At 38.0% G+C, this 12,073-nt stretch overlaps 1 protein-coding gene across 4 annotated transcripts in view; it reads right to left on the bottom strand.

Moving 5' to 3' along the window:
• PCCA (propionyl-CoA carboxylase subunit alpha) overlaps positions 1 to 12,073 on the bottom strand; it is a 414,072-nt gene that overhangs the window by 288,141 nt on the left and 113,858 nt on the right. For all 4 annotated transcript variants that reach the window (XM_047081502.1, XM_047081516.1, XM_047081510.1 and 1 more), the window contains one exon: positions 11,796 to 11,927. In XM_047081502.1, coding sequence (XP_046937458.1) covers positions 11,796 to 11,927 — 132 coding nt within the window. The remainder of the gene's footprint in view (positions 1 to 11,795; positions 11,928 to 12,073) is intronic.

The raw sequence follows: 12,073 nt of genomic DNA, 5'->3' as shown, positions 1-12,073 counted from the left end.
AGCAGACGACTATGTTGTCTACAGACTATACGTAGTCTATAGACTAATATACTTTCAAATTTTTCTAAATTTTAGTACACATTTCTATTATTACTGTCAGCATAGCAAACATAATTGAATCTTTTTTCAAAAACATAGAGCCTTTGAGGCATCATCAAGAGAGTTCTTCTTGGTTTAGCAGGAGAAAAGGATACTGATGTCTATACTGTACTTTGTAATTATAGGACACAGCTTTTCAATTTTTTGGTTTTTTAAATGATTCCCTTCATGCTAGTTTTTGTTGTTATTTGGCTCTTTCTGCTAAAGCAAGGGTGCAGTTTGTAAAATCTGGCTAACTGGGTGACAAAAACAATGACTACTTTAAACCTACACTGCATAATCCACAAACCTCAAATTACCACACTCTGCTCTGAGATGTAATAATCCTACTATTCTCTCTTAAAGGGCAATAAGAATTCAGAGAAGTTTAATGAATTTACCCCCAAATTGGAATGCTGATAGGTATTCACAAGCAAATGCAGCAATTTCATCAATGGTGGTTCCTCCCTCTGCCCCACTCCTGACATGTACCAGATCATATAAGCTATAAATTCAGCTTCCACCAGGCACTCCACACCAGCCACTCTGCTCCATCCTAATACTTTATTTTAGGCCCCTATCATTTCTTACTGAGGAAAAGCACTTTTAATTCACTGACCAACCTCAAGTTTTGTACTGCTTCAATCCTTTTTCCACATCACAAACCAAAGTAAGTCTTCCAATTCTAGAATTCTATCATGTTAACTTTTCTACATCAAACCTTTCAGAGGCTCCCAAAGCTCTAAGGCTAACCTCCAAAACCAGGCACATAGCAGTCAAGGCCACATATACCTGGATCCTCGTTTTCTCTCCAGCTTGCTCTTACTACAGACCCATACACCGCAGACCTGCAGTTTTCTAAAGCTCCAACCGTCTCGGAGCTCTAAGCTTTCACGATAAGATGTTCTCACTGACCCTGGAGCTGTGTGTCCATCACCACCCTCACTCTTTAGCTAACTCACTACTGCTCAAACTTTAGAAATCATTGGTAGATCTGCCAGGATGCCCTCAAACTAGGGTTTGGTGCCCCTCCTACGTGGGTCCCCTGCACTCTGAGCTCTGAATTATTAAAATGTATTATGTTGCCTGTCTACAGCCTCCTAAGGGGACTTGAAGCTCTTTGAAATCATGGTGTGCAGTTGTTATTCTTTGCTAAACAAGTGGGCTGGGGTTCCAAACCCTGTCTTCTACCAGCTTGAAATACACACTCTTGACTGCTCTCAAGTTCCTGAGGTCAAGTTAATAAGATGTTGAATACAACAGAACTTGTTAAAGGCCACTTTGGTTCCTCTGCTCCCCCTCCCCCCGCCCCCGCCCTACCCCCATGTGCATACATACTCTCTCTCTTTCTCAAAACTAAAAAAATAAACATTTTTTTAGAAATTGTGTTAAGATTCTAAAAGAATGTAGTAAACCATCCCTCTATACCCTCCATACAACAGCATAAACATTCAAATGGGAAAGGAACAAAAGTTTTAAAAAGAAATATAATGAATTGAAATCACATTAATTTACTCAAGTTAGATGTGAAAATTACTTGGGGGGAAAAAGTAGAATATAATACAATTGCCAAGGAAAAAAAGAAATTTATCTTTAAAGATACCAGAAGCTAAGTAAAAAAAAGAGAGACAGAGAGACAGAAATAACAAGGAAAAGAAAAAAAAGAAAAAAAAAACCTATGGATTTTAAAAAACACAATTATCTATAATTAACACATACATTCTTTCAATGGTAAAGTACTGCTAATGCAATTGCTAAAACCACAAGATATTCCAAAAATTTACACTGTTTATTTGTATAAGCAAAGCTCCATCTGCATAGATACCCTTAAAAGTAATCTTTTACCCAACAAGTCTAAACTATAAAATGTGAAAAGTAGTGTAGTTCCAAATGAATACAGAGTCACTACACAAGATCTAAATTAATAACCAAACTTAAAAAATAAGTATAGCTTCTCATATCAAATAATTAAAAGCAAACTAGAAATAATACCAGCATAAAAATTTATCAGCCAAAATTATTTTCAAATGCTTATCAGAAAACTATAACCTGCAGGTTCATTTGTGGCTTAACTAATTCAGACCATAGGTGCCAAGAACTGTGTACCATAAAGTTAACACAGTAGGAAGAATCTGACATTATTTAAGAGTATGATTGGATCTTAAAAATCACCTAAAGCATACAAGAAGACAAAACTGAAAAGATAAATGGGTTTTTTTTTCTTCTACTTGCTACTTTTCCTTATTTTCCAAATTAACAGAGGTTGCAAATTCAAATGCGGGTTGTCAAATGCAGCCTCTCTGAAAAGACTAGGATGCACAAGCAAAACCAACTTTATTACCTACTACAGTTAAAGATACCATCACTTTGAGGCAATCTTGGAAGTTCCACTAAGTTCTGTTCAAGACCGTAGATTCCGAAACTGTAGTGATCTTCGGATGCCTGCTGAGCCCCCCACCCAGGGGTGTCCCCAAAAACAATGGTGAGAAAAGTCTCACTTTGGGGAGAGTCCCAATTTCCTTTTCAGGAACCTCAGAAACCAGGAATCTGTTGATATCATGATTAGATTTGAAATGTTTATTATTGGAAGAAGCCCTCCTTTTTATTAACAAAACTTTCCTTATTAGTAATAAAATATCCTCAGCATATCTTGTTCTAAGTCCATAGAAAGAGTTCATATGGAAGAAGACAAGTATAGGACCTATAAATTCATCATTGTACTAGCTCCAGAAGCCAATATATTCAGATGGTTTCATCACATTGGTATCTAAATAGGATAAAATTTGCTTTGAAACCTATAATAAAACCTTGACAATGTTCTCTACCTTGTTTTGTCCATGGGAGAGATCTCCCCTTCAAATCTTAAACCACCACAGCACTGCATATTATCAGGTCTACAATCGGAGATAGCCAACCATTGGGTTGGGAGCTCAAGATGTGCTATTATGAGGTTCACATGGGTTCGTCACAGGCCAAGTCTATGCTGTGAGGCAGACTTCTCCTTAAAGGTACTAAACTCAGAAGTTATATTTATGTTCTTATCCTTCTAAATAGCATACTCTCACCTAGGATAATTCAGAATTATAGTAGACTATTTTGTAACCCTTAAATTTAATTTATTTATTTTTGAGAGAGAGCGCATGCACAGCGAAACAGCAGACAGAATCCCAAGCAGGCTCCATGCTGTCAGCACAGAGCCCAACACAGGGCTCAAACCCACAAACCATGAGAGCATGACCTGAGCCAAAATCAAGAGTCAGGCACTTAACCAACGGAGCCACCCAGGCACCCCTCTTTTGTAACCTTTTGATATGGTTTGAGAGTCACCTGTGAGGTGAGGGGAAGACTCAAAATCTCAAACACCTAGTGTTCTGCTATTTTTTTTAATACAAGGAGGAAACCTCCAAAAGGAATTCAGATTCCACATTTGTTTCCTTACAAAATTCACAAGGAAGACAAAGCTCACAGGGAAGAGGAAAAGCACAGGAAAAGTCAAGTGAAAAATGTGAAAACCTTACATCTCTCTCAAACCTCCTGGTCTTCATCCTGCTATTCCTTTTCCTCCGTCCTGTTTTCCTCCATTTGCCCCTGCCCTGCTCTTTCTTCCACTGACCTGCTCCCTTATTCTTCTAGTTGGCCAGAAACCCTCAAAGCAACATTACCTTTTAAAATTAAGATACTATCGGGGTGCCTGGATGGCTCAGTCAATTGAGTGTCTGAATTTGGCTCAGGGCATGATCTCACAATTCATGAGTTTGAGCCCCACATCAGGCTCCCTGCTGTCAACACAGAGCCTGCTTCAGATCCTCTCTCTCCATACTCTCTCTGCCTCTCCCCCCCTTTTCAAAAATAAAAAACATTAAAAAATTTATAAATAAAATTAAGCTACTGTCAGAACAGGGCCAGCCTTGAGGGCTACATTAAAACTTTGGTCTCTCCTGAACTAAGTAGTATTAAAGACTTTCCAAAGCTTACACAGATTAGACAGATATTTACAAAGAAATTGAGGAATGTATAAATAATCTAGGGCCCTCATATTTGTATCAGTTGGTTCATATTGCTTCTAAGAACCTCAGATTAAAAACTATTAGAGGAAAGGGAAAAATGGAAAGACCTGAGAGTGACTTCAGACTCCTAATTGCACAGGAAACCAGAGAGGTTTCGATACTGGAGTTTCGAACTGGAAATTCTGGGAAAGGTGCTTGGGAAGCCACTACCGAAATCTTTCCTATGGAAACAGGCTGGACTCTAATCCAGTTGTGCTAGCAAAGAAAGGATACGTTTATTGGGCTCTTCAGAGAGAACTCTTCAGTACCTTTAGATAGCATTCAGGAGTAGACCGTGAAGCAGTTATCATCCATTTCCCTCCTCATTTGTTGTGAGTAGCCTTAAGCCAGAAACTGAAAATTTTATAAACAAGCAAAAACTGGATGTATATAGTCAGATAGTCTGATCTTTAATGACATACTATACATTTTGAAAGAGCCTGAAAACAAAAGCAGAATAAGACCCAGAATAAACTGATGGACTTACAGATAAAACTAGATGTTCCCACTCCAGAAATTAAAGCAATCTTTTGATAAAGACATCTGCAGTATTGTAAACAGAAGTGACAATGAATAAACCATTTTTCTATATTAGCCAAGAAAATGAAGAAAAAAATATATAATAGACAATGTTGAACAGCAAATCAAGTACCTATTTCCCATTTTACCCCTCAACTTACGAGAAATTTCACTAACTAGTTATTAGTGATACAAGTAATACACCATAACTTTAAGCCCAGCCACTGTTACACAAGCTCATTCTCAGAGTCAACAAAGTACTCAGATCATGAGTATCTCTAATAACCTTCAATTTACCATGTCCCAACCCATAGCGGTCACCGTGGGACCTTGGTTCAAGGAACATTCCTTCTCCCTACAAGACACTACATTCACTAATTTCATAAGAAAGCATATACAATACAAGCAGAATTTCCAGATCATATGCTCTCCTAATGACCACATATGTCAACTCCTAAGGACTCTGCTACTCACCCTCAAGACAGAATTAGTTTGGACTCTCATTAAGTCCAAATTGAAGATTTCAAGAAGGCCAGATTTCTTGTTAGAAAACAAACTACAATTATACCAATAGAAGTACTGGGTCTAAATAGATCACAGTGCGTAATAAGCCACCTAAACCACTACCTGAACTTGCACAAGTCACTGAAACAAGAATGTAAAGAAGGACTAAAGAAAAACTAAAACCCTACTCAAGACAGCCTAGTAAAGAAAACACTTGTCAATACTCTGCTCAGAGTTTTTTAAGTCTGCAGTCAAGGTGTGGCTATATTATATTTTCATTTAGAGGTTCAACTGGGGACAAATCCAAACTCATTCAGGGGGTTGGCAGAATTTATTTCCTTGTGGCTGTATGACTCAGCACCCCACCTTTTTGTTGGCTTTCAGATAGAGACTGCCCTCACTCAGATCCTTAGAAGCTGCCCATAGTTTACTGCCACATGCACGTCCTCAATATGGCAGCTTACTTCTTCAAGCCAAAAACTACAATCTGTTCGCTAGTCCACTAAGATGGAACATAATCACAGCAGTAATACCCAACTACTTTGCCCCATAATGCAACTGAATGCGGTGATATCCCATCCCTTTTGCCCTATAACATAACCTAATTCAGCGAGTGACATACTATCACCCTTTGCCATATTCTAACAGAGAAGCAAATCACAGGTTTTACCCAAATGGAAGAGGAAAGGGTTACACAAAGGCTTGGATGCCCTGCAGTTCCTCAAAAAGGTAAACATGGAATTACCATATGATCCCGCAATTCCACTTCTGGGTAAATACCTCAAAGAACTCAAAACAATATTCAAATAAATATTTGCACACAAATGTTTGTACTAATATTATTCACAGTCACCAAAAGATGGAAACAACTCAGACATCCATCAATTAATGAATAGGTTTTTTTTTAAGTGATTTACTCCTACTATGAAATATTATTCAGCCATAAAAAGGAATGAAATACAGATATATGCTACACATGGGTCCTATATTCTTAGTTTATTATTAAACCTATTTCAAGTCCTTATTTCCATATATTTGTAGTTATGTAATTTCCATTTAATTCTATTAGAGATTCAAATTCCCTGGTGAAAATCTTTACATGTTAATCTATTTTTCTCCACATTTTCTTCAAATTTTTTTAACATACCAATCACATTTATTTTATAGTTCTTATCCCTAATTCCAGTATCTGCAGCATATGTGGATCTATATCTATTGTCTATTTTACTTTTTCTCTTGGTTTTTCATTACATTTTCCTTTCTTATGGTGTGTCTAATAAATATGTACTAAAGGACAAATAAAGTGTATACAGTGGTTATACGTGTAAAAATCTATCTCTTAGAAAAGTATTCATCCAACAAGTATTTAGTGAGCACCGACTGTGTACCAGGTACCACTTATAAGTGATGCAGTAATAAAAAGAATACAATCCCTTTCAGCAAAGAGTTTACAATCCAGTGCAGGCTGTAGGCATTTAGCCCATCATTAAAATGGGCAAAAAGGCCCATAAAATCTGCACTCCCCACTATACCTTACTTCAATTACCTCGTCTCTGACTTCTCTCTCCCTTGATCACAGAAGCCACATGACTCCTTGCTGTTTGTTCAACATCAAGTACCTTTCAACCTCAATACCTATATCTTTTTTCTTCTTTCTGCCTAGTATGCTCTGCTCTTCCTGCTGCTAGCCACATGACTTGCCCTGTCACCTCTTTAGATGGCTTGCTAAAGCGATTTAAAATTGTCAATAGATTCACCCACTCCCCAGCATTTCCTCTTCTCATTCCCTGTCTTATGTTTCACCACAGCATGTACTGTTTATTATTTGTTTATTGTCTGTCTACTTCTTCTATAGTATAACCTCCATGAGCGCAGAAGTTTTTTATTACTGTTGTTCATGACAATATCCATAGCACTTCAAATAATGCTAGACAAACAGCGTGCACTTAAATACTTACTAGATGAATGAATGCATGATTTAAAATGTGACGGGCAGGGGCACCTGGGTGACTCAGCCAGTTAAGCATCCGACTCTTGGTTTCAGCTCAGGTCACGATCTCACAGTTCATGACATCAAACCCCGCATTCCACTGACAATGTAGAGCCTGCTTGGGATTCTCTCCCTCCTTCTCTATCTCTCTCTCCTCCCTTCCCCTACTTATGCACACATACGTGTGTGCTCTCTCACAAAATCAATAAATACATGAATGTTTTTAAGTAAATAAAATAAAATGTGATGGGAGAAGTGTGGGGTACTAAGAAAAGATAGCAGGGGCCTTAATCTAATCTAGACAGTCAAGAGATGTCTTTGTGAGGAATGTATGTTTAAGCCAACACCTAAACAATGTGGAGACCATCAAGAATGAAGACAGAAGCAGAATCAACACACACGACAGAATTTAGCACAGAAGTTTCAAGAACCAGAAAGGTGTCTTACATGGCTAGTCTACACAATGTAAAGGGTGAACTGGCACGCTATCAGTCTGAAGAGAGAAACCAAGGCCAGCTATTAAAAGGATTTAAATGAGAAGCCATTCACAAGTTTTTAAACACAGTCATATAGCTGAATTTGGATTTCTGCAAGCTCTCTCAAGCCCCCAGTGTTGAAAATTTATTAGATGGGACCAAGACTGGCTACAAAGAGACGAATTAGAATGTTGACAAAGTAATCCAGATTAGATGATGGTAACTGGAACTTGGGGTTAGCATGAGCAAAGAAAGAAGTAAATGGATCAGAAAGATCAATAGATGAATTCTCTGTAGTGGTATTTATCAAGAATGACTCTACATGTCTAGCTTGAGGAAAGATGTGGAAACCACCACCACTTTCCCAGGCATAAAAGAATCAGGTTAAGAAGTTTACAGCAAGAGTCTGCAAACATTTTCGTAATGGGCTAGGCAGTAAATATTTCAGATTTGGTGGGTGACATAGTCTGTCACAATTACTGAACTCAGTCATTATAGTGAAAAAGCAGCCACTGGCAATATGTAAAGGAATGAGCACGGCTGTGTTCCAATAACACTTTATTTATAATCAGGTGTGCCAGAGCCATAGCTCGCCAATCACTGGTTAGAGAGAAAATTCTGAGCTGAGCTTTCAACCTGTTACTATCAAGGTACCTCAGAGGCATCGAGCAGAACTGTTTCAGAAGCACCTGCAAATGTAGTTCTGAAGTTCCAGAGAGAGCTAGCACAGATACAGACAGGTTCCAGATGTAAGACTGCCCCAGGGCAAGTGTGTACAATAATAAAAAATTTCCTTCTCAGAACCCAAAATAAAACCAACATTTACAGAACAAACATAGGAAGAACAATCAGCATGAAAACTAAGAATAAGCATTCAAAATACGCTAAAAAATACAAAAACAAAACCAGAATGAGTAGTGTGTCAAAAGGGAATATTTTGAGGAGAAAATGATCAAGAGACTCAAATGCTTCAAAAAGATAGAGAGAAGATCAGGATTACAAATTATAAACTGAATTTAGTGAAAAGGAGAGGTTGCTGGTAGCCTTGGCAAGAGAAAGTTCAATGGGAATGAGGAAAGAAGCCAAACTATGGCAGATTAAAGACTGAATGAAAAGTGTAGAAATGAAAGCAAGTGAGGACAATTCTTCTAAGATGTGTGGCTGTGAAAGGGTAGAGATAACTAAGGTGACAGCTGTGAAGGGGCAGGGGGTTACTGTGCTCCAGGAGGCAGAGGAACACATTTCTTTCCACTAAACTGGAAGCAGTGGTGAGGGATCATGGGTATTGTGTTTATCACCACCTGCTTCCCGGTTAGCCTGGGATCAGTACATTTGTTGACTGAGGATTTTTAACAGCAAGGGCAATAGGAAGTTGCTGAAAGACAAGTTTTAAGATATGGAAGAGGGAAAAGATAATCAGTAAAAACTATAGCCCATGAAGTCTATAAGGGATACATCTAGAGCCTGACAGGAAGAACCGGCTCTACTGAGGATAACAATACCTCTTCCTTATAACAAAAAAACAAAACAAACAAATAAAGGATGAATACAGATTAAGGTAAACATGGGCAAGAAGTGGAGGATATTAATAAGGGCCAAGCTTGTTAACTGTCCTGTAACACATGAAAGGTTCCTTCACAATAAAGAATTGTCCAGCCCAAAAACTAACCATAGTTAACACTGAAATTTTAAGTTTTTATAGATTAACTCAAATCACAGATTAAAGCCTACATAGGGACACTCTTCTAATCAGGGAGGAAAAAAAAAAAAACTATATATAGACAGAGAGTAACTTTTCCCCGGGAAACACATGCATACACACACACACAAACCCACTCACTTCAATTTCTGCATTTCTTAGAAACCTTCAGCTGTTGAAGCTGCTTACTGAGGAACTATGTTTAGGATCTATGATCATCCATAGCTGTATCACTTTCTACCAGAAACACATTTATAATTTATGTGTTATGCATACGGAAACTCAACATAAAGAAACACAGAGAACATGATAATCCTTCAAACATTAAACACATATCATCATTAAATGAAATCCAGAGATCTAAGAGAACATTTTTAAATCACCAAGATTTTTCCTATTAAATTATAAGCCAATACTGCTCATGACTAAACAGGAGAAGATATCTGCAAATGACATAACCAATAAGAGGTTAATATCCAAAATATATAAAGAACTTATACAACTCAACACCAAAAAACAAATAATCTGATTAAAAATGGGCAGAAGACCTGAATAGGCACTTTTCAAAAAAAACAAAAACAAAAAAAACAATACAGATGGCCAACAGACACATGAAAAGATGGCCAACATCACTAATGATCAGGGAAATGCAAATCAAAACCACAATAAGATATCACCTCACACCTGTCAGCACAGCTAGACTCAAAAAGACAAGAAAATAGTGGCTTAGTCAGTAAAGCATCTGATTCTTGATTTCAGCTCAGGTCATGATCTTCTAGTTTGTGACTGCAAGCCCTAAGTTGAGCTCTATGCTGACAGCACAGAGCCTGCTTGGGATTCTCTCTCCCACTCTCTCTCTACCCCTCCCCAGCTCATGCGCACACGTGCACTCTCTCTCAAAATAAATAAGTAAACTTAAAGTTTCAAAAAGCAGTAACAGGTGTTGGAGAGGACATCAAGGAAAAAGAACCCTCATGCACTGTTGGTGGGAATGTAAATTGGTGTAGTCACTGCAAAAAAACAATATGGAAGTTCCTTAAAATATTAAAAATGGAGGGGTGCCTGGGTGGCTCAGTCAGTTAAGTGTCCAGCTCTTGATTTCAGCTCAGGTCATGATCTCACAGTTCATGAGTTCGAGCCCCACTGACAATGCAGAGCCTACTTGGGAATCTCTCTCCCTCCCTCTCTCCCTCTGCCCCACCCTTGCTCATGCTCACTCTCTCTCTCAAAATAAATAAATAAAAATTTAAAGAAGTGAAATATCCTATGATACAGTGATTCCACTACTGGGTATTTACCCAAACAAAACAAAATCATGAATTCAAAAAGATATATGCACCCTTATGTTTACTGTAGCATTATTTACAATAGCCAAGATATAGAAGCAGCCCAAGTGTCCGTAGATAGGCGAATGGATAAAGAAGAGGTGACGTGCGTGCACATACACACACATATACACATACATATACACATACTGGAGTATTACTCAGCTTTAAAAAAAAAATTAGATCCTGCCATTTGCAACAACATGGATAGATCTATGATGCTAAGTGAAATAAATCAGAGAAAAAGATATACCATATGATTTCATTTATTTGTGGAATCTGAAAAAAAACAAAAAATAAATTCATACCCATAAACACAAAGAATAAACTGATAGTGGCCAAAAGGGAAAGGGGTTAAGATATGGGTAAATGGTTGAAGGGGTATGGGAAGTACAGGCCTCCACATATAGAATAAGTCACAGAGATAAAAGGTACAGCACAGGGGATATAGTCAATGGTACCGTAATAGCACTGTATGGTGACAGGTGGTAGCTACACTGTAGTGAGCACAGCATAATGTATAGAGTTAAGGAATCACTATGTTGTACACCTGAAACTAATGTAACACTGTGTGTCAACAATACTTCAGTTTAAAAAACATTGATCGTGAAATACAATGCGTAAGTGGCTTCTTGCTCCTTTTAACTTATGCCATTTATTATTTTTTTTTAACATTTATTTATTTTTGAGACAGAGAGAGAGAGAGAGCATGAACAGGGGAGGGTCAGAGAAAGAGGGAGACACAGAATCCAAAACAGGCTCCAGGCTCTGAGCTGTCAGCACAGAGCCCGACGCGGGGCTCGAACCCACGGACAGCGAGATCATGACCTGAGCCAAAGTCGGACACTTAACTGATTGAGCCACCCAGGCACCCCGAACTTATGCCATTTAAAACAATCCAGCGGTGCCTGGATGACTCAGTTGGTAGAGCAAGGTGACTCTTGATCTTGGGGTTCTAAGTTCGGGCCCCATGGTGGATGTAGAGATTACTTAAAAATAAAACATTTTTAAAAAATAAAATAAACCAGGGTCAACAATACTGATTTATTTTAACCTACACATATATATTCTATAAAAGCAGTAAGTGCATTTTACCTTACACTTTTGACAAAAGATTTGACTCAAGGACATGTATATTTCAGTAAAACAGTTTCTCACCTTGACTACTCCATCAAAGCCAGGGATTGTGTTAACCTTTGCTTTCTTAGCTAATAATTTGCTTTCAATCTTGTCACCCATGGCTTGAATGGCGTGTGTGTCAGGTCCAATGAAAATGACATCTTCTGCTGCCTGTGAAGAAATACAAGTCAAATTTTATAAGAAAAACAATACAGTGCTTGATACAGAGTCACAACCTTATAAAAAGAAAAACCCATACATATATTTACTAATCCTTTACCCACCCAAAACAACATAAAAGCAAGCATTTGAGCCAA

This window comes from Lynx rufus, unplaced genomic scaffold, assembly GCF_022079265.1.
Source record: "Lynx rufus isolate CCGP_SWC_20201006 ecotype Redwood Valley unplaced genomic scaffold, mLynRuf1.p SCAF_1, whole genome shotgun sequence".
Classification (NCBI taxonomy): Eukaryota; Metazoa; Chordata; class Mammalia; order Carnivora; family Felidae; genus Lynx; species Lynx rufus.
This window is presented reverse-complemented; position numbering and strand designations above follow the sequence as displayed.